This window comes from Eucyclogobius newberryi, unplaced genomic scaffold, assembly GCF_026437365.1.
Source record: "Eucyclogobius newberryi isolate DKJ021-1_F unplaced genomic scaffold, fEucNew1.0.hap1 SCAF_17, whole genome shotgun sequence".
Taxonomy (NCBI): domain Eukaryota; kingdom Metazoa; phylum Chordata; class Actinopteri; order Gobiiformes; family Gobiidae; genus Eucyclogobius; species Eucyclogobius newberryi.
The window spans coordinates 20,886,198-20,911,463 of record NW_027315801.1 but is presented as its reverse complement, the minus strand read 5'-3'; the positions used below and the strand labels follow the sequence as shown (position 1 = coordinate 20,911,463).

Genomic DNA, 25,266 nt, shown 5'->3' with positions numbered 1-25,266 from the left:
AATGCGTATTTTTAGGGCGTTTGAAGTGTGCTTCATCGCCCCCTGTAGTCTCTGGGTGGAAAAGACAACTATCCTGAGAAACCATGACTTCTTTTTATTTTAACCTATTTATTAATTTGTGTATTTAAAATAAAATAAATAAAATGCTTTCAGGTCTGTTCTCTGACAGTGCATTTTTACAAGGGAGCTGCAGGAGGAGCTCTATCACTTAAGTAATTTTCTACTTCTACAATGCACTTCTCTTGTCTTAAAGTAGAACCAAGTCCTACATAGAACTCAAACCATCAATAATGAGAAGAACATAAATATACTATACATTCAACAGGGCAGTTTTGTGGACTTTAAAAGGCCCTGTCATGTCAGTTAGTGATGTCAGTTGGTACATAACACTTCCCACACAGAGCGCCGGCAGCAGTCAAACCCACTCACACATGACACCAGTGTAGCGTTGTGTACATTAGGTTCTAGTCGGCTGATGAAGAATGTCAGCGATTCATTTTTTGTATTGGTAAACAAATGGATTTGCCGTGGTTACCTGTCATCTTTTCCCTTGTGTTCAACTTGTCAGCAGAAGATACTAAACAGCTACTAGAGCAGTGACTTTGCGGCAGCCGTTGAGTGCAAAAAATACTACTCTTAATGTTCAATTGTTGCAGTGAAATTAGCCATATTATTTGAAATCAGGAGTTAATATTTTCTGTGAGTTGACGGTCCACAGCATAATTTCAAGCGAGAATCCTGTGAATCTGGGTTTACCTTTACAAAGCTGCAGTTGGAGAACATCCTGACGAAGACAGCCTGAAAATGTGAATGAATGAACCGGAGAGAGAGACAGTGCAGAGCGAGAGCAGAAGAGCAGAGGTAAAGGAGGAAAAGAATGGGACGGTTGATGAAGAGAGAGATCATCACGTTACATTGTTGCTTGTAATAGTTAAACAGTTAAAATAAGCTCTAATATAATCTTTTCATTACTCGCCACTAACTGCAATTTGCACAGAGAAGCATTCATAAAAAACAATATATCAAAGGTTCTGCATTTCTTTGCATTTCTGTCAAATCAATAACATCTCCATGGAGACAAGCAGGTGGCAGACCCTCCACCAGAAACACTGGAATTATTCTTACTGCTCCAGATAAAAATGAAAAAGGTCATTGAGTCCAAAGTGAACACAATCTAAAACATTCGTCACAGACGTGGCAAAAGGCGTCGACGGGGTTAAAAATATCACACGGTCATTTCAAGTCAAAGCCAGTTTACAGATCCATTCAATGCACATTTTAAAAATAATCGATCATAGGGCTGATGTTTTGGGTGGATAAAAATGGCTTTCAGTATTGATTTCATGAACACAAATACTGAAAGAAAACATTTTAACCAGTGCCATTTTACACAAGGACATATTTCTTCTCCAAAGCACGAGGCTTTAACCGAATGATGAAGTCAACCTCAATTAAAAAACCCCAAGCATCATTCTTCACCATTTAAATTCCAATTCAACTAATTGCCCGACCCGATTTCACACCAATTTAAATTTTGTGAATGGTAATCTGTTGAAGATAAGAATGCCATGAAAACATAATTCTCATGAGGCTTGTAAGACAAAGAAGTGAACTTTTTGACGAGTTGATCAGTTTATCTTCTATTTGAATAGTCTTTAATCTATTCATAAAGATCTGGCCCATCAAAGGTTTCACATATAGTTTCAAGTGTTCTTTTGCCATTTACCATAATGCAATTAGAACATAATATTTCTGAAAAAAGCAACTTAATCAAAAGCGGTGGAAAAAAAAAAACAATATAAATGATTGTACATAATACTAGTTTTGTAGCTTCTACTTGCACAGTGTTGTATTTTATTATCTTGATCTTGATTTTGAGGGCACATTTCTATGAAATTTGCATTGTTGCAACACTGGGACAAACTCTCATGGTTCTAATATATCTGACGTGTGAAAGCGGATCCAGGGGAGATTTAATCATAATCTGTGGAGAATTTAAGACGGCCTTAAAACTTCACCAATGAAGGTTTTTCCGTTTCTTCCCAAACACATTACAGCACACTTCTTTGTATTAAAGTGCATATGATAAGTTAGAATACACATTTGCCTGAAACGTAGTGAGAACTTCCCATGAAAAGACAAGAGAAGCAGAAATTCCACGTTACCTAGCAACTGTATTTTAAACACGGGACAAATTATGTTAAAAATGACACAGTAGTTATGATTTGGCAAATAATAATACCCAACAACACCTTTATTTTGTTAAATGATTGTTTAAACTGTCAGAAAAAGCCCTGCATAGCCAATGGGACGTCGCTCAATGATGACATCACAGTCAGTCAATTCAGTTTCAGTACTCGACTCTACTTTATGTCAATTTCAACTGTTAATTTACAACGTTTCTCCACAAATTGCAACTTAACCGACTCTGACAAACATGTACCCCGGGAACTACCCCACCACCAAACCAAGTCATAAACACAAACACGGGAGAAACCGTCGTATGCACTTTAAACCCGACGTCGACGCGCGCGCACACTCGACGCGCGCGCGGTTTTTATCCCCGCGTGAGCGCTGTGCGTAAAAGTGTCCTCTCCGTGATCCACGTGTGCGCACCGAGCCCTCGCCCAGCACGCGGCCCCGAGACAGTGCCATGTGGACGGCTGTCAAACCCCACCAGCCACTTCACGAGAGCCTCACAAAACCTGCCGCAAATGTCCCGAGTCAAACCTGGCGCGGGGTCAGGGCGAGGTCATAACGCGTGACCCCTTTGCAAAAAAAAAAAATAACATAACGTGCATATTTAACCCCAACAATCGTGCACTTTTAATATGTTGCATGAGCTTTGCAATCATGTTTTTTTTTTTGGTCAATGTTTACGACGAGTTGTGTTTTTTTGTCAATAAAACAACTTTATGTAAAGATCAAAACACGCAAACCGTTCCACACAGACTCATTTTGCCTTGTCGACGATTCATGTGTTATTTTCAGAGCTTTCAAGTGAAGTTTTAGCTCCATGCGTGTTTGACAATGTTATTTTTAGATATGCTTACCAGGCTTCCCCGAACCACGCTTGCCCTTTTTACTCCGCGGCATCTCGTCACTTGTGGATGAAGGCTGTCCAAAAATACACCCTTTTAAGAGTCTGTTTTAGTCCTACGCGGGCTGACAGCTGCCGAGAAGGTGACGGCGACGAGTGGCCACTTGGTCTCCGTGATTTCGACGCGGATTTGTCCGGGATAAAGTGATGAAAGTGTGCGCAAATCCACGCGTGTCCCGGCTGTAGCGCGGACTGTGGCTAGCGCGCGGCTAACTCCGAAACTCTTGTACAACGCGCCCCTCGTGGGATTATCCTCAAATGTGAGCTTCCCGTTGAGTTCAAAACTGGTCGATTCCACCGGCGCAGCGCGGTTTTATCTGTGGTTGTCCCCGGGAAGTCTGTATCTGATTCCGGGCTGAGATAACGAGGTTTTCTGGCAGTGTTTTGGACGGAGTTTGAAACACGCTGCGGTCTCGGAGCGAACCATCTTCTTCTGCTCACAACACGCTTCTTCGTTTGTTTTGCGGCTGTGCGGACGGCGCCATCTAGTGTTGGACCAGAAAACTGCCACTGTCAATAACTGACCAGATATATAATAGATCCATGGCGACAAAAGCGTGATAATGAGGGACTGCTGATGGAATAAAATATATATTGTGTTTTATATAAATATATTTTGTGTGTATGTAATTATGTTGTGCATGAGAAAACATAGGTCACATTTAGACATTAAAATAATCAAATCTGAGGCCACAATTTAGTAACTAATTAAAGAGATATTTTTCAAGAGCAGATTTCTTTGTGTGATGTAGAAGATGAAGACCATGTACTGTGTGTAAACTATGAAATGGTTCATTAAAAAAGGGGAAACTGACAAAAGTACTCGACAATATAATTCATAGAAGGTCTACGTGTGCATTTGAGTTACACAGTTGTTTACGTCTGACTATTTTGCATTTTTGGGAGTCAACCAAAAAATGAATCAAGGAAGATGGGTTCATTTGATTTGTTTTTTATTAAAATATTTTAAAAACTACAAAGTTCTTTATCTTCTTAGAGGTTGAAATTGCACACAATATAATTTGTACCGTAGCAAATAAAAGAAACTTCAGAAATGTCCTTTAAATATAAGTAGTTTCAAATTAGTTCATAATTAGTAAGAAGTTAGTGCATGAAAACATTACATTTTCAAATACAAAATATCTCGAGACATTATGGAATTAAATCACAATTAAGACAAAATGTTAATGTGTAAATATATATGTTTTGTTGCTGATGATTTTGAAATATTTGGAATTACGGTGTTTTGGTCTCCCTTTGATAACCTGAGTATATTTTGCCCATGACAAAGTAGAGTTTAAACATATCAATAGAAAATATTCCCACGTACTCAACTGTCCAGCAATTCAGCGATGTCGTTTATGTCCTAATAAACTTGACAGTGTGCGAGAATCATTTCTATCGATGCATTTCGCTCAGCTCGCTCTCCTCAAACGCACTTCAGAAATCGACGTGAGAAGTTTTAATTTTCGTGGAGTTAAAAATGCATCAAATAAAATATCACCTTTGCATTTGTTACGTTGTAAAAATCTTATCTGAACGGCTGATTTTGAGCTTAAATTCAGTGGTTAATATCCTCCACAAGTGCCGAGCTCAAACGTGTAAACGATCTCGTCACAGTGCGGGCCTTTCACCCTCGTCGTGGCTCGCCCTGACGACCTAAGCACCAGTTGGAAACGTTAAAAACATAAAAACCGCAGTAAAAACATCTCAAAAGTACAAAAATGATAAGACTTTCTTTGCCCTGGCTGTCGAACGTCTGCTCCGTTTTAGGTGTAGTAGTTTGTTGGCACGAAGGGCATTTTGCTGACCGTGGCCGGCACCGCCTTCTTCCGCACTTCCACCTGGACCAGGGTCCCGTTCTTGGAGAAGGCCGCGTCCACGTAACCCATGGCGACGTTCTTCTTCAGGCAGGGCGAGGGGCAGCCGCTCGTCACCTCACCTAGGGCATTGTTCACGGTGAGTGTGGAGGACTGCGACCGACACGCGCCACGTATCTACATCACGGTGTGTTCTTTTACCTATGACGTTGCCCTCGGCGCTGAGTATGGGCGTGTGCTGTCGGACCGGGGGGCCGGTGGAGATCAAGCCCACCCTCTTCCTCTGAGTTTTGTTCTTAATCTGAGGGACAATGACGTCTGCTCCGGGGAAGTCTCTGGTCTGACGGCGCCGCTTCCCTGCCGAGAAAAACAAGCCAGCGCGGTGAGACTGAAGTGAGGCTGAGTGATGTTGAAACACTGTTCTTCCACTTTTCTTCTAAAGGATGCATTTTATGTAGACGCTTTTGCTACATTTTGATTTTGTAGACTGCATTATCCAAATCTTCTGGTGAAATTGTATGACTTGTATTATACTACATTGATTCTCCCTTTGCTTACTCAGGTTGCATTATATTGTTGCGCATTTGAAGTGTGAGTGCTCTGAAAAGTTCTGGTTTAGCTCACCCCCTATCCCCGCCCACCGCTCTGCACTTGTAATTTTTTATTTTTTGTGTCGGAAAAAACAAATACGTATAACAATAAAACAAAAATCCAGTGCTACCGTGAAATACCATGAAGGAGAGGATCCAGTTCACAATGTGCAATCATAAAACATGTGCGATCATCAAACGAGCAGACAAGAGCGCCCTCCATTGGTCATGACATGTCATTATTATTACCGATGGTCCAGACCAGTGTGGCCTCTACAGGTGTGGTGGTCTCGTCGATGTCGTTGCCATAGAGACAGAGTCCTGCCTCCAGCCGCAGACTGTCCCTGGCTCCGAGCCCGGCTAACTTCACCTCAGGGTTGGATAGCAGTCTCTCGGTGAGCTCCACCACGCGGGCGCTGGGCACCGAGATCTGGAACAACCACACGTCACCCACTCTGTCTTCTCTAGTAGTATAAGCACTAGTACTAGCAGTAATCATAGCAGCATTAATAATAGCAGAAGTATGTGTAGTAGTAGTAGTAGCTGACCTCCACTCCATCCTCCCCCGTGTACCCACAGCGGGTGACTCTACAGGGGACTCCAAACACAGAGGTCAGGGCTGAGAACATGAAGGGGAGATTCTTTAGCTCCTGCTTCAGTCCCTCTTGAAGCACGCAGCTCATGGACGGGCCTGGACACACAGACGGTTACCATGGCAGCGGGAAACACTGTGGAACACTTAAAAAGAGTCAATAAATCTATACAAACCTTGTACAGCGATCAGCGCATCATCTAAAAACTCTAGATCCACATCGAAACCTGCAGCTTTAAACTCTGAGAGTTTGGCCTGCAACACAAAATAAGTCGAATGTTGACCAATTGTCTTTAAAGGAGACATTGTCATTTACATGTTTGGATTTTGAAAAGCATCTAGATCTCTAGAACGGGGATGTGGGCGGGAATAGAGGGTAGGTGAAACAAGAATTTTCAAAGCACACGAGCCTCAGTTGCAGGAAAATACAGGATTAACTCAAAATACAACTTCGAGTAAAATAATGATGAGGAAACACCGATTCACAGTTGATTTCGGATGATCCGTCCCCTTTAACATACAGTGCATGGTGTTAAAGGGGACGTACAGTGCGTGGCGTTAAAGGGGACGTACAGTGCGTGGCGTTAAAGGGGACGTACAGTGCGTGGCGTTAAAGGGGACGTACAGTGCGTGGCGTTAAAGGGGACGTACAGTGCGTGGCGTTAAAGGGGACATAGAGTGCGTGGCGTTAAAGGGGACATAGAGTGCGTGGCGTTAAAGGGGACGTAGAGTGCGTGGCGTTAAAGGGGACGTAGAGTGCGTGGCGTTAAAGGGGACGTAGAGTGCGTGGCGTTAAAGGGGACGTAGATTGCGTGGCGTTAAAGGGGACGTACAGTGCGTGGCGTTAAAGGGGACGTAGAGTGCGTGGCGTTAAAGGGGACATACAGTGCGTGGCGTTAAAGGGGACGTACCGTGCGTGGCGTTAAAGGGGACGTACCGTGCGTGGCGTTAAAGGGGACGTAGAGAGCGTGGGGTTAAAGGGGACGTACCGTGCGTGGCGTTAAAGGGGACGTACCGTGCGTGGCGTTAAAGGGGACGTAGATTGCGTGGCGTTAAAGGGGACGTACAGTGCGTGGCGTTAAAGGGGACATACAGTGCATGGCGTTAAAGGGGACGTACAGTGCGTGGCGTTAAAGGGGACGTACAGTGCGTGGCGTTAAAGGGGACGTACAGTGCGTGGCGTTAAAGGGGACGTACAGTGCGTGGCGTTAAAGGGGACGTACAGTGCGTGGCGTTAAAGGGGACATAGAGTGCGTGGCGTTAAAGGGGACGTACAGTGCGTGGCGTTAAAGGGGACGTAGAGTGCGTGGCGTTAAAGGGGACGTAGAGTGCGTGGCGTTAAAGGGGACGTAGATTGCGTGGCGTTAAAGGGGACGTACAGTGCGTGGCGTTAAAGGGGACGTAGAGTGCGTGGCGTTAAAGGGGACATACAGTGCGTGGCGTTAAAGGGGACGTACCGTGCGTGGCGTTAAAGGGGACGTACCGTGCGTGGCGTTAAAGGGGACGTAGAGAGCGTGGGGTTAAAGGGGACGTACAGTGCGTGGCGTTAAAGGGGACGTAGAGTGCGTGGCGTTAAAGGGGACGTAGAGAGCGTGGGGTTAAAGGGGACGTACAGTGCGTGGCGTTAAAGGGGACGTACAGTGCGTGGCGTTAAAGGGGACGTAGAGTGCGTGGCGTTAAAGGGGACGTAAAGAGCGTGGCGTTAAAGGGGACGTAAAGAGCGTGGCGTTAAAGGGGACGTACAGTGCGTGGCGTTAAAGGGGACGTAGAGAGCGTGGCGTTAAAGGGGACGTAGAGAGCGTGGCGTTAAACGGGACGTAGAGCGTGGCGTTAAAGGGGACGTAGAGAGCGTGGCGTTAAAGGGGACGTAGAGAGCGTGGCGTTAAAGGGGACGTAGAGTGCGTGGCGTTAAAGGGGACGTACAGAGCGTGGCGTTAAAGGGGACGTACAGTGCGTGGCGTTAAACAGGACGTAGAGAGCGTGGCGTTAAAGGGGACGTAGAGTGCGTGGCGTTAAAGGGGACGTAAAGAGCGTGGCGTTAAAGGGGACGTACAGTGCGTGGCGTTAAAGGGGACGTAGAGAGCGTGGCGTTAAAGGGGACGTACAGTGCGTGGCGTTAAAGGGGACGTACCGTGCGTGGCGTTAAAGGGGACGTACCGTGCGTGGCGTTAAAGGGGACGTAGAGAGCGTGGCGTTAAAGGGGACGTACAGTGCGTGGCGTTAAAGGGGACGTAGAGTGCGTGGCGTTAAAGGGGACGTAAAGAGCGTGGCGTTAAAGGGGACGTAAAGAGCGTGGCGTTAAAGGGGACGTACAGTGCGTGGCGTTAAAGGGGACGTAGAGAGCGTGGCGTTAAAGGGGACGTAGAGTGCGTGGCGTTAAAGGGGACGTACAGAGCGTGGCGTTAAACGGGACGTAGAGCGTGGCGTTAAAGGGGACGTAGAGAGCGTGGCGTTAAAGGGGACGTAGAGAGCGTGGCGTTAAAGGGGACGTAGAGTGCGTGGCGTTAAAGGGGACGTACAGTGCGTGGCGTTAAACGGGACGTAGAGAGCGTGGCGTTAAAGGGGACGTAGAGTGCGTGGCGTTAAAGGGGACGTACAGAGCGTGGCGTTAAAGGGGACGTACAGTGCGTGGCGTTAAAGGGGACGTACAGAGCGTGGCGTTAAAGGGGACGTACAGTGCGTGGCGTTAAACGGGACGTAGAGAGCGTGGCGTTAAAGGGGACGTAGAGTGCGTGGCGTTAAAGGGGACGTACAGTGCGTGGCGTTAAACGGGACGTAGAGAGCGTGGCGTTAAAGGGGACGTAGAGTGCGTGGCGTTAAAGGGGACGTAAAGAGCGTGACGTTAAAGGGGACGTACAGTGCGTGGCGTTAAAGGGGACGTAGAGAGCGTGGCGTTAAAGGGGACGTAGAGTGCGTGGCGTTAAAGGGGACGTACAGTGCGTGGCGTTAAACGGGACGTACAGTGCGTGGCGTTAAAGATAAGATAATCCTTTATTGTCCCACATGGGGAAATTCCAAAACGGGACGTAGAGAGCGTGGCGTTAAAGGGGACGTACAGAGCGTGGCGTTAAAGGGGACGTACCGTGCGCGGCGTTAAAGGAGACGTACAGTGCGTTACCTTCATGTGAGCAGAGTCCTTGTCGGAGCAGCCTGCATTTGACACCACATACAGGTAACTCTGGTCTGTTTTGGTCACTATGAGGTCATCCATGATCCCGCCTTTATCGTTGGTGAAGAGAGACAGAGTTCCCTGGAAGAACCATAGTTTAACTTCTCCTTCTCCACTGAATGATGCACCACAGTGAGGTGTATCTCAGACCTGGTTATCTTTGAGTTCAGCGATGTCCGCCACCACCAGAGACTCCATGAACTTCACTCGGTCTTTGCCGTGGACTTTGGTCTTTGGACAAAAAACAATTAAACTTCATTATAACGTAAATGTAAGTGAAATGAAAAGGTTTTTCAGTTTAATGTTTTTATCCCCAATCTGGGAATGTGAGAAACTACGGTGCCAGCTAAAAGAATACATGTATATTTAATCCCATTTTGTTTTATCTACATTTCAAGGCCAAGTTATGAATCAGGCTTAATCACAATGAGGATTTACAGTTTTTGGTTTGTTTTTTTGCAGTAAAAAGCATTTCACACCTGTGTTGTGAAATGATTACTTTTATTTTAATCAATTTGCTTGCTGAAATATTACAGCTTTAATTCTTACAGCAAGTAACATATTTTTTTGCACTGTATGAATGAAAGAGACAAAAAAAATTGTGTTTTGTTTAGTTTTTAGTTGTCATTTTTGTTTCCCGGTGCATATAAACACTATAAAACCACAGTGCGTTTGTAAAAAGCCTTGGTTTGTTTACCTGGAGCATGTGGCTGACGTCGAAGAGCGAGCAGCGCTGCCGGGTGTGCATGTGCGAGCTGATGTGACTGTCCGTGTACTGCACAGGCATGCTCCAGCCCGCAAACTCCACCATCTTCCCCCTGCTCGCCCGGTGGAACTCAAACAGGGGGGTCTTCCTCGGCGCCACCTGGAGGACGACAAGTGCGCTGAGGTTAAGAGGGGCGGGACAGTGTGGCAGGGATCGCAATGTGGGACGATGTTAAACGCAGCACTAGACGTCACTAAATAATGCTACAGCCGTTACTGCAGTTGTCAAGTGTGGTAGTAAATAATAGTTCTCTGTAGAAATAGTTCACTAAGTATTAAATAGTAGTAGTTCTGCCGATCGATTCGTCGACTAAAGGGGATGTGGAAAAAACATTAAAAACCACCATGTATCTTTATGCATTTGACCCAAACGGCAGTCAAAAAAACTACAATTGCAAAGGTATTGATGCGGGGGAAAAGTACTAGCAAACTATGTATTTATGTATAAACAATCATGAGTTTAACCTGCCTTTTTACATGTAAATACCGCCAAAAATACAGATATTTCAGCTAATTTACCCCATACCTTCTCATGTTTCTCACGTTTTGCCCATTTAAATCCTTATAATCTAGATAAAAGGGTTAGATATACAGTTAAGATATTAGCGGTAGTGACAGTACGGCCAATACGTGACTCTCACGAAATGATACTAGCGCGATATTCATGTCGATATTTATTGGGATATTGTGGAGAAGTGTTGAAATAAAACTGTTTCCTTTAAAAATGCCTTGTGCGACTAGTACTCCAAATAACTGAGATATAAAAGTGCTTCAAAGGGTTATTTCCTCCACGTTGTCTGCACTGTAGAGGCAGCCGCAGCTTTTATAGTTGAATAAGTACAATCAAATCAATGCAAACGTGAGTAACATATTAAAAGATATACAAGACAAATTATAAGTATGACAGCTTGCTAAGGGCTAACGACTCTGAAACTTCATAAAGAGCCAAGTTATTTAAATTGTTGTAAATTGAAACCGTTTTGAAATAAAAAACACCATTAATTCAAACCCTTTAATCTATTATCCATCTGTTATCACCCTGTTTTTACATTATTTCCTATTCAAACGCTGTTGCTGTTCCACTCGCAAGATGGCCGCTATTATGGCTCATCGGTTAGTTAGCACTTAGCATGTGAACTCTTAATATTTTGTTTCGAATTCCCTTCCCGACATTACAAACAGTGTGAGTATCAAACGGAACACAAGGATGCATTAATCTACCATATTATCTGGACTTAGTTGCATCTTTTTTCATAGTTTTGGCCAGGGTGCGACTTATACTCCAGAGCGACTTACATGAGATATTATTTGTTATTTTCACACTGACAACCACAAGAGGGCGCTCTAGGCTCTAAGCGACGCAGAAGAAGAATCTGCACTTCCTCGACCTCCGGAGTTTGTGGAGTTTGTTTAGAAGTGACACAGAGGAAGAAGAATTCAATAGATTTAGTGATTTGGGGTAAAACTGATACTTTGGTAAACGTGTTAGCATGTTCTTTATGCTATAGTTATCTGAATAACTGTTAATATGTTACGTTAACATACCAGACACTTACCACAGTTCGTTGTCTGTGCGTCATGTAGCTGAAGGTGTTAGCGTTAGCATACGTACACCTATTCACCATGTTCTCTGATCTGTTATTATTTTAAATTACATTTCAAGATTAAATGTCTGTTCTTGGATCTTATCAAATAAATGTTCCCAAAGAATACGACTTCTACTCCAGTGCGACTTATATCTGTTTATTTCTTCTCTATTATGCATTTTTTGGCTGGAGTGACTTATACTCCGGAAAACTATTAAACTTATTTGTATATGTATATTTGTACACTATCTATTATAATGTTGTTCCTAGTTTGTGAATCTTGTTTTTATTCACTGACAATATCAATAAACCTTTCTTTTTTTTTAAATTTCCGATTCTGAGGAAGATTAGTCATAATCAAGACGCTGTTGTAACTGAAATAGGGATGTGCCCGTTGCTATTGTGGAAGTGCAAATGCTCAGCTCGTTTCTGTGGCGTCACTCCATTTGTCCGACTTGTTCAGGAGAAATTATTGACAGCGTTCGTAATGAATTATTACGTTACGGGTATTTTTTTTTGAACCGCCGAGATAACAACGTTAACCGTATCAGTGACTGTAGTAAATCAGCCTTTATATCGTACCTTCTGACAAATGTACAGCTCAACTTTGACCTTTCAACCTGAGGGAGAGGGGCTTATCGCAGGAATAAAGGCCAGTGCATCATGGGAAGTCCAAAGTCAGCGTGTAAAAGGAGACCGCAGTCCAAGGAGGAACGGCAAAAGTCCATATAATTACACATTTTTAAACGATTACATGACGATCTGCGGATTTGCATGTAATCTCTACATCAGACTGGAATTAAACGATGAAAAATGTACACAAAACGAATGAATGAACTTGCGGTTTTTAATTAAATCAGTGATGTAGAAGAAGGACAGATGCTACGCTGACCTGTTTAAGTGTGAATAATCAAATAACACGACAATTTCAATCTGCAGAAAACCATCAGATTATGCAAATGTTGTGGAGTTATTGTTACAGAAGGATAAAAATGAACATGGACCATTTGTAGCCCAACTCTGGCACGTGTCGAATCCACATTTTGAACCGACAAAACAAAAAACATTCACAAAATTCACAGGATTACTGATTTGAAAGGACAAAACTGTTCCATTCCACGACCATAAACTGTGCTTTATCACCCATGTGAACGTGTGTGGCTGTGTGATTGGGGCATTGGCACGGTTTGGCTGCCACACCTTTGCTAGTCTGCCCCGGGGCACATGTAGAGATGAAGTAGTCCCACCACATTGTGCATCCGGAGTCAATGCAAAGACTTAAGTGTTTTAAGTTAATGCTGCAGTTTCTGCACATGCAAAAAGTGCAAACCCAAAGTGACAGTGTTTTGGAGTTGACTTTGACACTTTGCAGGTAGAAAAAAAGCATTTGAAATAAAATACTTTTGTTTTTATTTATTTATTTGACTTTTTGCCTCATTCGACTCCTCCGCATTCCCCCCGCTCATCCCCGGGGCAGTGACCCGGGGCGAGAGTGCGCTCACCTCGGCCGCAGATGACGCCTCTCTCCGGGGACGTGTCTGGAGGGACGACCCCCGCAGCGCGAGCACCAGGCCCCGTGTCCCGCGTGCACTCCGGGCCCACATGTCGCGTGCAGCAGCTGGACGTGTCTCGCGCGGTTGCTGTTGGACGTAGACCGCGGTCTGGGTCACTCCTCCCGTTACTGCTGCCGCTTTGCTCACAAACACATGAGCGGCCCGCCCCGGGGGATTCTGGGAAATGGAGTCTGGAGAGAGGCCGGGACTCATTTAAAGACACAGTCACACTTTTACAGTTCGAAGAGTAATAAAAAGGAAAAGAGAAAAAATAATGTGTTGGCAATGGCTTTAGGCTGCCATACATGCAAAGTAAATACATAAATAGCATAATATGAATGCAAAACTAAATAAACAAACAATTAAATACATTGATTCATACATTTTCCCCATGATTTCGCTCCTGTGGAGACATTCCCGCATTGATTTCCCAGCACTATCCTCTTTTTGCCTTCCTCTCTCTCTTTACTGACTCATGCTTGGGCCTTGTCTCTAATAATATCCCATGCACTCTGCTATTTCAGTCGCGTCTCCAGCAGAGGGTCCAGGAACACCAGTTGCTTTCAGACCCCGGCAAAACAACACGCTTCACTGCTTTACAAGTGCTTTACTTATCCACTTCGAGAACTAAATCCATCACTTTTCCCTCTGAATTCTCGGGACATTTTTGTGGAATCGCTGAGCACAAATTCATACTGAAATTCTTTAGTTTTGGAAGAAGTGTGGAAGCCTTGACTTCTGTTTGCGGTGAGTGTCAGTCACATGTCCATTCATTCTCCGTCGTGATGAAGGGTTGTTCTCTGGCCGCAGAGTAAACGGTAAACGAATACAGGACACATACTAATAATAGAACTGATAAGACAGCGTTTAGTCTTCTGTAAAGGACTCTTGCCCTCCAATGTTTTTCTCACTCAAATGGGACTTTACAACTAAATTTTGATTTGGTTTAATATTGTAAAAATGTGAGAATGTTCTTAAAACAGAATTCAGCTTAGACTTGATGAAACTCCCACCAACAATAAAAAAGGAATATTATAAATCCCAAAAAATTTTGCGAAATCAATCTGAAGTACCAACTGTTCCCCAAAAAATATTTGTATAATGGGGTATAATTGGTCTTGAACTAAAACTTTCTGTGTTTCAGAACGGTGCTATTCTTTCACTCAATGATTCAAAAATGAAAAGCCACGAACAGTTTCATCCCTCTGTTTGTGTGTCCTTCATGTCGTACTCTGTGTTCTCTTGGCTTCAATTCAACGTCCAAATCCAGCATGTGTGTAACAGTGACTCCTTCAAAAATATTAAGCGTCCTCGTCAGTCCGCCCTGAGGCACGCTCCTAATTTACCATCATGATCATGAACAAGATCAAGAAAATGTGTCAACTCTGCTTTATTTCTAACACCGTCCAGCGTTGCACATTCATCCTGTTTTATCAAATATACGTCGAACTGATGTTTTAAATGTTTTTTGCACTGTCGCACAATGTTTTGGTGCTGAAAAAGTTTAAATTGTCCTGTGTTCCTGGCGGTCAGGAAAGAGGGAGATTCCGACTTGTTGCATTCATGTGCTTTTCATCTCAGAAAGTCTGGATTTTTATGTGACCAGTGATAAAAGGGAGTCGGCCCTATATTCCCTGGTACCTACTGTATGTTCCCCAGTACCCAACACCATTGATTTGTCCCGGTTTTATACAAGACATGTCCCAGTTGTACCAGTTGTTGACTACTTTCAGACTTGTCAACAGTAAAGCAGTAATTTATTGTTGTTTCTTAGGCCAAAATAGAGAAATCTGGCTGTAGAATAACCGAAACACACAAAAAAACACTAATTTCCACAGATTGAAGACTCTCAGATTATATACTGTAATATACTGTACTTAATCACCAGCTCTTTTTTACTATTTTATTATTACCCCCATCCCAACCCCCGGGTTCACTGTGGACATTCGTGAACGTTCTTCTCGTCTTGTGTTTAGTCCAGCGGCGATGTCCCGGCCTCCCTCTTCCCAGACGACTCCTCAGTTCTACAGAGTGAGCGAGAGAGACCTGACGGAGATAGAGCTGCATTCTGTGGACTCCATCAACGACCTGCACCGCACCCATCAAGACCACAGCCACAAAGGTACACCCAACGGAGGTTAGAGCTTTATTTTGAATGAAAAGTCTATTTGAATACTACCCAGTGTTTCTTTTGTTTAGTCCTGTCTTGTCTTTTGTCTTTATCTGTACATGTGAATTGAGTTTGTCTTGAATTAACAGAAAAAGACAAATCTATTTAATTATTATTTTTTTTTTATTTACTTGGCAGTTCTGGGTAAAAGTGTAACATGTACTTGCTTAAAATACAAAAAAAAATACAACATACACTCATTTAAAGGGCTCGGATGATACGCTTTTGTCAATACAATACAATTACAATAGGGCCCGATAAAAAAAATACACTGTGATTTCGATATATTGTGATAGACAATTATTGCAATGCTTCACCTTCAAAAACTGAAAGATATATGACTAATTCACTATATGAATTATGGCGCAATATTGTTAGGAACTGCAATACATTCTTTAAAACAATGACATTAATGCACGAGTCAAGTTTCCAAACGTGATAAACAATCAGTGATATAAATCAGTCATTTGTAAAAGTGCAGATGTACGAAAGGAAGATAAAAGCACGTGAAAGGCAAGATGTTTTACTTTGATTATGTTATCGTGTTTGGCAGATCATTTATTTCGTTTTACTATTTCATGTCGTCACTATAACTGTGAATGCAGCTTGTTGTTTTTAAACAGGTCCCATGAGACACGACACAACCAAAAACTTAATTTATAAATGAACAAATAGTTTATTAAGAATGATTCCGGGTTAATAATCACTGAACTAACTTCCTTAATCCCCATCCAAACCCTAACCTTAATTAAGAAGTTACAAAACCTGAATCATGCTCCATAAACTATATGCTGTTTATTAATTAAGTCTTTGTTTATGCTTTGTTAGGGGAAATTAAGGTTTATTTATTACAAAGTGGTACCAAAAACCATGTGACAATATATTTCAAAACGATATATAGTCACGGTCCTGTTCATTTATGCAATATATACATATACTCAATAATAAAAATATACTATAAATGATGAAAACACATGTTACAGCCAGAGTAAAGGATAAAAATACCAAAACATTTGAAAGAGAATAGATGTGAATGGTGTGGCTGATAACATATTCAGGGACACAAAACCTTTAACTAAACATAAACCCAACATTAAACATAAAATACTATATATAATTAAACACTATATATACACCCCACAAACGGCACAAACCCCAGTGGAAAAGGGAATGCTTCTTTTGTGGCCTGATGTGTTTCTATCCTCTATCACAGTGAGGCCTCCTCGTCCCGCCCACGCCCCGTCTCTGAATGGAAACCTGCCCTACTTCGACGCCTTGGCTGTCAATCAAACGTCCGGCCCGGTCAGCTCGTGGGAGAGGCGGCTCCAGGACATGTTCACGCCCTCGTCGTCCCGGGCCTACGCGCTGGGCTGTGCCATCGTCACGCTGCTGCTGCTCACTGTGCTGCTCATTTTCTACTTCTTAGGTGCGTTTGTTGTATTGTCTGCCGCTTTGTTCCATGCGGAGATGGAGCGTCTGAGGCGGCTGACGGTTTTGCTGCTGCCGTGGAGATGACTCTTATTACATTTACGGTTCATATTTTAAAGGGCACATATTATAAAAAAAAATATGTATTCACACCTGAAGTAGTATTTTGCTTTATTCACACTTTCTTTTTCACTTTCATTTGTTGTTGACGAGGCCGTGTTCTCATATTGATGCGTTACAGGGAGACGTCTGTAGGACTTCTGTGCAGTTTTTAAATAGATCACCGGACTTGTTCTGAGGTCAAATGGAGTTCACAAGGAGTCACGTTGCCCAGGGGCTTTTTTAATTCATTTTCTCCTTGTTCATTGGACACTGCTGACACCAAAGTGCGCTCCAACACCCAAATATCTCATCATGAAGGTGTTTTTAAGGTGTTTTTGTCCCCAAACATGTAAATTCTGAAGCCCAAAGCGACATGTTTAAAAGCCAATTAAAGCCACAAGTGTCATATTGTGTCCTCTTTGATGGGAGAGAGAAGCACATAGACATGTAGGCCCCTGGGTTTGTCAATGTGTGGGAAAAGGACATGAAAAGCTTTATAATACATGTATATTTGGTGTCCACAGTCCAGCAGGGCGGCGCTATCCACACGCTGACAGAGGCAGTGAGAGAAAAGAAGGTGGCGGCGGCAGAGCTGACTTTACTGATCCAGGAACTGCAAACTCTGAGACACAACCTCACAGCCCTGACCGCCACGTCCTGACCGTCCTGACCGTCCTGACTTACATGTCGTCTTCTTCTCAATGGGTTTGGAGAGGAAATGTGTCGTCTCTAAAACTTAACGTTTGTCTCGTTTATTGACAGAACAGAAATTGAACTGTGGAATTCCAAATGCTGCGTGTGTGTTTTTGTAAATAAAGCTGCTCTCTGGTTTGACGCATTGTCAACATGTAGAAATTGTTTATTTAAAAAAACAAAAGTAATAGGACAAATATATTCCAATAATTTCCTTTATTGCATATTTGTAAACGGTTCACAGTGTTTAAATAAGGCACTTTCAGAGTCAGTTTTCAAGTTTAGGATGGAGAACATCGCTCTACAATCACAAAGCTGCTTGGTTCTTTATTCTGCTTTTCCATTCATCACATGGTTTTAAAAAGATGAGTTGGATCTCAAAATGTAGTTGGTAGATCAAAGCCTAAATATATGTGAAATAAAAGTCTAAAGTTGTCTTCAATACAATGTTTAGGGAGAAAATAGTTAAAATATTATATTGGAATATGACAACTGTAGACTGTAGATATAATTACGGTAGTGTAATTATTTGCAAATGCATAATACAGGAAATGCAACTCATGGTCATTTAATGAGCAGAGCAACAACCAAAGCACATTTAGAACCACACTCCAGCAGACATTTGTCAGATTAAAAATAAGCAATTATCTAAAATATCTTAAGTGTCATCTCTAAAATTTTACATGTAAATGTGCACTGAAATTTAACTTTGCACTTTTTGCATGAAAATGTGACTCTTTCATCCAATACATCTCATGTAATGTAACGATAATAATAATGTATTATATTTGTGGGTGAAAGAAACAGAAGGAGCACAATTATCTGATCGCAGCTAACGGGAGCCACATAAATAAACCATTAAAAGGTACAGTGCGTAACTTTTCTAGAAGTGCTACTTGTCTCCACAGCAACGTTATTGCTTTGTCTGGACTATATGACAGGTCAGATGTGTAGAGGGTTGAGCTTCTTCTGAGGATGCAAGTGTTTTCACGTCCACGGTTTCAGTGCAAGATAGATACGTTTACTGCCACAGTGTGTACCAATCCAGGCAGAGCATCGCCACAGAGACGAGAAAGTGACAGTCACATTGTGCAAAGCTGGTCTTTGTAAGCTCATGAAACATCTGTAGATTGTGGAATATTGTGTATAAAAGTGAAACACTCAAAGAGGAACTTTTGTGAGTTCACAAACTCTTGAGAATCCATGTGAAGAAGAGTGAGGCACAGATCAATCTGGTGTGAGGCAATTTAGAGTCAAACAGGATCAAGTGTAAACATCATTACACTACTGGCAGGTTCTTAAGACTAAAGTCATTGTAATTATTAAACAGTGATTATCAAATGTCTTTGTGCATCCAGAAGATGGGCAAACCTTTGGCGTCTCTGTAAGGCGTTTCAGTCAGAGTTTGTACCACACGCTTGTGTGACACAGCGGGGGGCGGTACAGGGCAAGATGGCGGCTTTGGTGCAGAAGCAGGAAGTGGAGGTAGGGGCGGGGCATGTGAAACAGGAAGTGGAGGTGGGGGCGGGACATTTGAAGAAGGAAGTGGAGGTGGGGGCAGGACATTTGAAACAGGAAGTGGAGGCGGAGGGGGAACAGGACAAGAGGGCAGACTCGGTAGGGCAGGTGGAGGAGGTATATTTTGACATATTGCGTGGTCAGAATTCGAGTTCGACAAGTTTCCTGTTGCGTTTGCTGGTTGGCTTGGCGATCGTGAAAATTTCAAGAGCATCTCCATCGGAACGAACGAGGTCATAGCGCCGGCGTTTTGCACCGGCGTGGACAGGACAAACCCAATGTGTGTGTAAAAATGCTGCTTATCGTGAGTGGTTAAATAAAGCCGTTTACATCCTCTAGTCTTGGCATATCGTTCCGTTTCTTGCATCAACGCTCTGCCGTAGCCTTTACCTCGTTCCGCTCTGGACACGATGACCGACTCGACAAACAGGCTGCCGCTCTTGCCCACCACGCGGGACAATCGCGAGTGTCCGAGAAGCTTTTCGGACCGGTCCTGGCCCTGGAGGAGGACGAGGCAGACGGGGAATTCTGAGCTGGATTTCTGTAGACTGTGGACGCGAGCGGCTCTACTGCGCTTCCACTCCAAATTCACCAAATCTGCACACGGCACGAGCAGGTCCGGCCGGTGGTGGATGGGGACGGCGCGGAGCTCGGGCCGAGGCTGGGTAGACGCTGCAGAAGGTTCCGTCCTGCAGGAAAAATGAATGAATGAATCACTTTTAACACATTCAAACCAGCAAAGTGAAGTGTCTTGCTCAAGGACACAATTGCAGTGTACATCGTGGATATCAGGGATTAAACCTCCAGTCCAGGGTTTAGTGTTTTGTTACTCTTTGGCACTCAAATTCAGGTAAACAATGGGATGTGCATCTTTAGTGAAAAGCCACATGTTTCTTTAAATAAAATGGTGGTTTCAGACACAACCTCCCATCAGTGTACAACGGCCTCATAAGACCTAGGCAGAATCAAACCAGTCAAATTCTGAGACACTTGACAGCTCTGCGGTGGAGGTGGCCAGACCTCAATAGGCCTTGACGACCCAAACTGTAACTGTGACTTCTAAATAAGGGTTGGGCAAGTTCCTGTTGGGCAGGACCAATCAGAGAGCAGGAGAGTCCAAATATTGCTGCTCAATTCCCATCAGATTGAAAATGACATTCCAATGGCAGTTAAAACGTCTTTACCAGGATCCCTTTTCTCAACATTTTCACTGCGTTTCCCACATCTCCTCACATTATAGCTAACTTCAGCCAGAAAACATGTGTCTACCCCGGGTTCACCGCTTTCGCCCGGGCTCTACTTTCTCCTGAATGGACTCCACGGCTCTTTTTACAACTCTACTTCCAAAAAACAAACAGTCCTCTTGTGTTTTCCTGTGACTCACATTATTCCACATGGATCCCGGGGTTCCTCTTTGTTTCCTAGTTTGAGTTGACGCTATGTTACGCGCGTAGATCTCTAAAAAAGTGCAGAAAAGGTGCATAAACGTGTCTCTGTGAAGTAAACAGCGAAGTGACAGGCGCATGTGTGAGGCGCCGCGCGAGAGGAGGGACACCTGCTGGACCGGAATGGAACTGCAGCCTCAGCAGGATTTAACACAAACTTAATGTTTCATTCGAACAGCAACAGAAGAAGCAACTAACATGTATTTCCATCAATAACAAAAGGCTTCAATCTGTTTACGTCTATGTAGAAGTTTATCTACCTCAGAAAACTAAACAATATATGCCTTATTTTGCAGAACGTTATAATTTTTAACCGTTTCAGTCTATATTTTTATTGGTAAATGATGCAATACATTGTTATTATTATATTGTATTTAATATTGTTATGTAGTTTAATATCAGTAATGGAAAGTCACAAAGTCTTTAAGTAAAAGTACAGCAGTTTTGGTAACTATACTTTTGAGTAATTTCTCTACTCTAATCATAAAAGTACTTTTCATGGTTTGAGGGGTTTATTTTGACCACATTCATGGCAACATCTTTAGTAATGGTTTTGAATTGAAGCCAGAGTTTTGATTTTTAGAATTGATTCGATAAGCCGGAGTTGGCCAACGATCAGCACAATTCTTTATCAAAATATGTGTGGAATACATTTAGGTTTTACTCTTGAAGCACATTTAAAACGTTGCTTCAACACTTAATGTGCTGCTTACGGTACACCTCTTTAACTTTATACTAAGCAGTGGTCAAACAGTACCGAAGTTTTAACTCAATAAGTAACAAAACTAACAAAGATCTAAACAAAGAAATAAGAAAACAACAAAATCACACAACTTTAAGAAAATGTCAGCTTTATTTTTTCATTTTAAATCCAGGACAAACTCATTTGAGGAGAATCAAGAAGAAAGTAGCACTAAGTTCATTAGACCTTACACTTTGTCAGAGATGGATGTTGGTGTGTCTCTCAACAAAGAAAAAAAATAAACAGAATGAAAATAAACAAAAACAAATGATGAATAGAATATTTGAACAATACATTAATAATCTGAATACAGTGAAGTGTGGTACGAGATTCACCAGCACTAACTCAATCAACGACAGAAGAGGAAGAAACGGAGCCTCCGGGAAACACTTTATTTAAATAATATTTTATCAAAGCTTGTTTTTGTTTTTTTTTGTATTTTCTTTGTACTTTTTAAATCTTCATAAAACGTTTCTAAAACCTCTTTTTGTTATTTTTACCTCTTTGCTGCTCCATTTTGAGTCATGTTGTAGTGAAGACCAGACTAAACCTTTACAAGACGAGAATAAGACCAAGAAATCATTGACATTAAATTGCTCATCACTAAATAGTTTGAACAGAATATCTTAACATCTATAAACTAGATATGTTTAGATACTTTTTTTTAATCCAAACATTTATTCTTTTAGATACAACAATACTTATGTGATGAAGGAAACTGGTTTAGTCGGTTTTGGTTCCAATCTCGACTCTTAAAAATCCAAATCCAGTCTTGAATACAACAGGACTACTCTGGGTCAGTTTTTGCAGGTGGTGTGTGTGTACATGTATGCGTTTGCCTGTGTGTGTACGTGTGTGTGTGTGTGTGTGTACACATGTGTGCGTCCTTGGCAGAGCTGTTCTAAGTGCTACTCTGGAGTGTTGAAGTTTGACAACAAAGACAAACTGTAAACCATGTGCACAGATATTTTTGCACTTTGTTGTAAGCACATTTGCAATTTGGAGAGACAAAGAAAATGACCACAAAGTGTAACCAATACATCTGTGGACTTTTCAAATGTAAAGATGATAAAGGAGACATAGTATACTTTTTCAGGTATTTACTATTGAACTACGACATAAGTAGATCATAATTTTACATTTTGTTCATTGTAAATCACAGTATTGATCTAAAATGGCATGATAATAGAAACGGGTCCATTTACTTCCTGTTCTAAACTGCAGAACTGATAAGCTCCGCCTCCTCATAGTGACGTTTCACTGCAAAAAGCAGCAGATTGTCATTTATGTTTTTATTTTTGAAAAGTGGCTACGTGACATCATAGAACTCGACACGTATCACTCCGATAATTCATTTTTCAAATAATCACAACTAAATACAGGGAAGTGGGCGGGGATAGGGGGTAGGTGAAAACATAAATCTTCCAAGCACTGCACTCAAACATGCAGGAATAAATCAAATACAACTTAGAATAAACTAATGAGAAAACGCCACTTTGACCGCGCTAAAAGTTGATTAAAGTTGGTTTTGCATAATATGTCCCCTTCAAAATAAATTGTAAGCTTATTCAAAAGGTTAAAAAGGACAAAATATCTGTTCACATGAAGTCGTTGCCTTGTACGCTGGACTTAAAACGTGTGTACTGTCTGCAATAACGTCCACTCGTACTGCTGTAAACAAAATAATAAAATAGCCCTGTTAAATTGTGCATCTCCCGGGTAACATGAAATCAACTTGTACTTGAACAATTTAATTTAACTTGCTGGTCAATCTAGTCAATCTGTAACGTTCAATAAATTCACTTGTGCAGAATATGTCGTAGAAAATGCAAATGAAAGCCAGTTTGAGTCAAAACATCCACATCTGGACATTTTATCAATATATTTTTTTATTTGAACAGCCTGAAAACTGCATTTAAAATAGGGAATTGACCATAATTCAACTGACAGTGTTTGCAAAATGTGCCAACGAGTCAAGCCCTTGTGGACATTTAGTGGCACTGCAACAGAATTCCACACATTTGACCCGTGTCTCACACTGGTCATCTTTAAATACAGGATTAGTGAACGTTCTGGAGTGTCGTTGGAGCTCGTGTACAGCAGTGCTTCTCAAACTGTGGCGCGGAGAATTTCACACTTCAAATCATTGTTAACGTTTATATTCATGTGTCAGTCGTGAGTGAGAAGTCGATGTTCTCACATCTCGCCTTGTTTGGACTTGATTTTAGTCCGGTTTACGGTCTCGACTGAGACTCAAAAACAATATCATGTTCTTGGACACAGATCATAACATTTATTTCATCACGATTCATGGACTCTTACAAACGTTATATCGTCTTAAACTGTACCTTATGCGGTAAATATAGTCATCTGCTCACATTTCACTGTGACTGGTCGAATCCACCTGTCAATCACTCGGCTCGCGACGCTAGCCGACCAATGGGAGGAGTGTGTGGAAAAGAGTCTGTTTTTAAGCATAAAGCTGCAGTAAACAGAACATTTGTGAATCACCCTATGGCGAATTCATCAACAATAGTCATAAATCAGTTTAGAATTTTATCGCCACATTGTCCAACACCAATTCAATGTTTTTTATGGTTCATTTCTGATTTAAACACATTTTTTCATCAGCTCCAACAAACATCTGCCTCAGTGGTTGTTTGATTTGAAGTTTGAGAAGCGCTGGTTGATGTTGTGTGTCTGTTAGGTTTGAGCGTGTGTTGTGTGTGTGCGTATGTTGTGTGTGTGTGTGCAGGTTGAAGGCACATGGGCAGCGGACACTCCTCAGTCCCTCAGGTCCATACTGGAGCCGAACAGCGCCACCAGCTGTTCCTCGTAGTGCGAGATGTTCCTCTTCATGATCTCTTTACACGAGCCCAGCAGACGCTCGAACGCCTGCACGTCGATTACTGCCAAAAGACGAGAGGAAAAGAGTCACGGCGAGTATTTGTACATCTACTAGAAGTATTATTACGACTAGGCGGTAATGAAAGTGATATGAGGGTGAAGAGTTGGGAGGGACACTCAAAACTGCCAGAGAATATGGAGTATGTAATGTCTTGGTAAAAACTAAGAAAAATGATAAAAAAAAAAAAACTCCAATCAATCAAAAGTCATTATTATTCTTTTCTTTTAAGTGTCCCGTTACGATAGTCAGACAATATAATACAGTCAAACAGAAATGTGTAAAAATCTGTCTTTAAATGTATTGCCGTAATTGAGGTTTAATCACCAGTCAAATGGGAAATGAATGACGGTGACTGTTTTCCCCATTTTACTTTTAATCAAATCTTTTTGTAGCATTATTTGTTATAAAAGATACACCTGATATTAAAATGTAGCATTTCTTTAAAACAATATTAATAACATAACATTATCTTTATTTCCAACATATTTTACCTAGATTATAAAGGACAAAGCCTGGAATGAATTATCAGATTTTTAGAAGTGAATTGTGGTTGTTATAGCATGACCACCACCAGATCATCCACCACTTTCACGCCACTGGCCCAATTACTACTAACACTAATAATGGATCAGCATTAAAGATGTCTTTGCTTTAATCATATCTGTAATGTTGTGTTACATTTTAACCACAACTGCTGACATTGACATGTAGTTTTAGCAAATTTTTTGGCAACAATATCATATATAAATATCATCATTGGTGGAACAATGAGGATATTTGGGCAGTATTATGGTAAACTACAATTTCCCTCCCTAAAATATCAATATCACTATCACCCAACTCGTGTTTGTGTTGCATACGTGCAGCAACCTAACCTTAAGGCCAACCTAAAGAGTAAAACATCACACACTAAATAGTTTATTGTATATTATCTTACGTGCAGCTCCTTAACTTGAAAATAACTTCATATAAACAACAAAAAAATATGAATTTGTTCTGGTTTCCTCCATCGCCGTGTTAGTTTTATTGAATTGTTCATTGTTAAACTGAAAAACCTAAAAGACATAAAAACATGCAGGGAAAGA

At 42.0% G+C, this 25,266-nt stretch overlaps 5 protein-coding genes across 6 annotated transcripts in view; 1 reads left to right on the top strand and 4 right to left on the bottom strand.

Annotated features, from left to right (window-relative positions):
* The window catches only part of ifrd2 (interferon-related developmental regulator 2), a 13,568-nt gene extending 10,215 nt beyond the window's left edge, over positions 1-3,353 (bottom strand). Inside the window, exons 1-2 of one of the 2 annotated variants that reach the window (XM_072449380.1) lie at positions 3,054-3,353; positions 757-798 (exon numbers count right to left, since the gene is read on the bottom strand). In XM_072449380.1, coding sequence (XP_072305481.1) covers positions 757-798; positions 3,054-3,096 — 85 coding nt within the window. In that variant the 5' untranslated portion in view covers positions 3,097-3,353. The remainder of the gene's footprint in view (positions 1-756; positions 799-3,053) is intronic. The other variant, XM_072449381.1, reaches the window with a different exon arrangement.
* Positions 3,354-4,851: 1,498 nt separating this feature from the next.
* On the bottom strand, positions 4,852-13,278 carry amt (aminomethyltransferase). Its single transcript, XM_072449378.1, has 9 exons — positions 13,125-13,278; positions 9,969-10,136; positions 9,422-9,502; positions 9,221-9,352; positions 6,279-6,357; positions 6,059-6,201; positions 5,760-5,940; positions 5,122-5,277; positions 4,852-5,042 (listed from the first exon to the last, which is right to left on the bottom strand). Exons 1-9 carry the CDS (start codon positions 13,224-13,226, stop codon positions 4,870-4,872), a joined length of 1,215 nt encoding a protein of 404 aa, XP_072305479.1. The 5' UTR covers positions 13,227-13,278; the 3' UTR covers positions 4,852-4,869.
* Positions 13,279-13,715: 437 nt separating this feature from the next.
* LOC140362433 (uncharacterized) lies at positions 13,716-17,649 on the top strand. Its single transcript, XM_072448540.1, has 4 exons — positions 13,716-13,922; positions 15,152-15,297; positions 16,559-16,771; positions 17,400-17,649. The coding sequence occupies exons 2-4, from the start codon at positions 15,162-15,164 to the stop codon at positions 17,534-17,536; spliced, it is 486 nt and encodes a 161-aa protein (XP_072304641.1). The 5' UTR covers positions 13,716-13,922; positions 15,152-15,161; the 3' UTR covers positions 17,537-17,649.
* Positions 17,650-17,788: 139 nt separating this feature from the next.
* naa80 (N-alpha-acetyltransferase 80, NatH catalytic subunit) lies at positions 17,789-20,598 on the bottom strand. Its single transcript, XM_072448539.1, has 2 exons — positions 20,471-20,598; positions 17,789-19,775 (listed from the first exon to the last, which is right to left on the bottom strand). Coding segments are annotated over exons 1-2 (873 nt in total). The 5' UTR covers positions 20,473-20,598; the 3' UTR covers positions 17,789-18,904.
* A 767-nt stretch (positions 20,599-21,365) lies between these two features.
* Positions 21,366-25,266, bottom strand: part of prkar2aa (protein kinase, cAMP-dependent, regulatory, type II, alpha A) — a 45,518-nt gene continuing 41,617 nt past the window's right edge. The window contains exon 11 of the mRNA XM_072449377.1: positions 21,366-24,182. Within this exon, the coding sequence (XP_072305478.1) occupies positions 24,058-24,182 (125 nt within the window). The 3' untranslated portion in view covers positions 21,366-24,057. The remainder of the gene's footprint in view (positions 24,183-25,266) is intronic.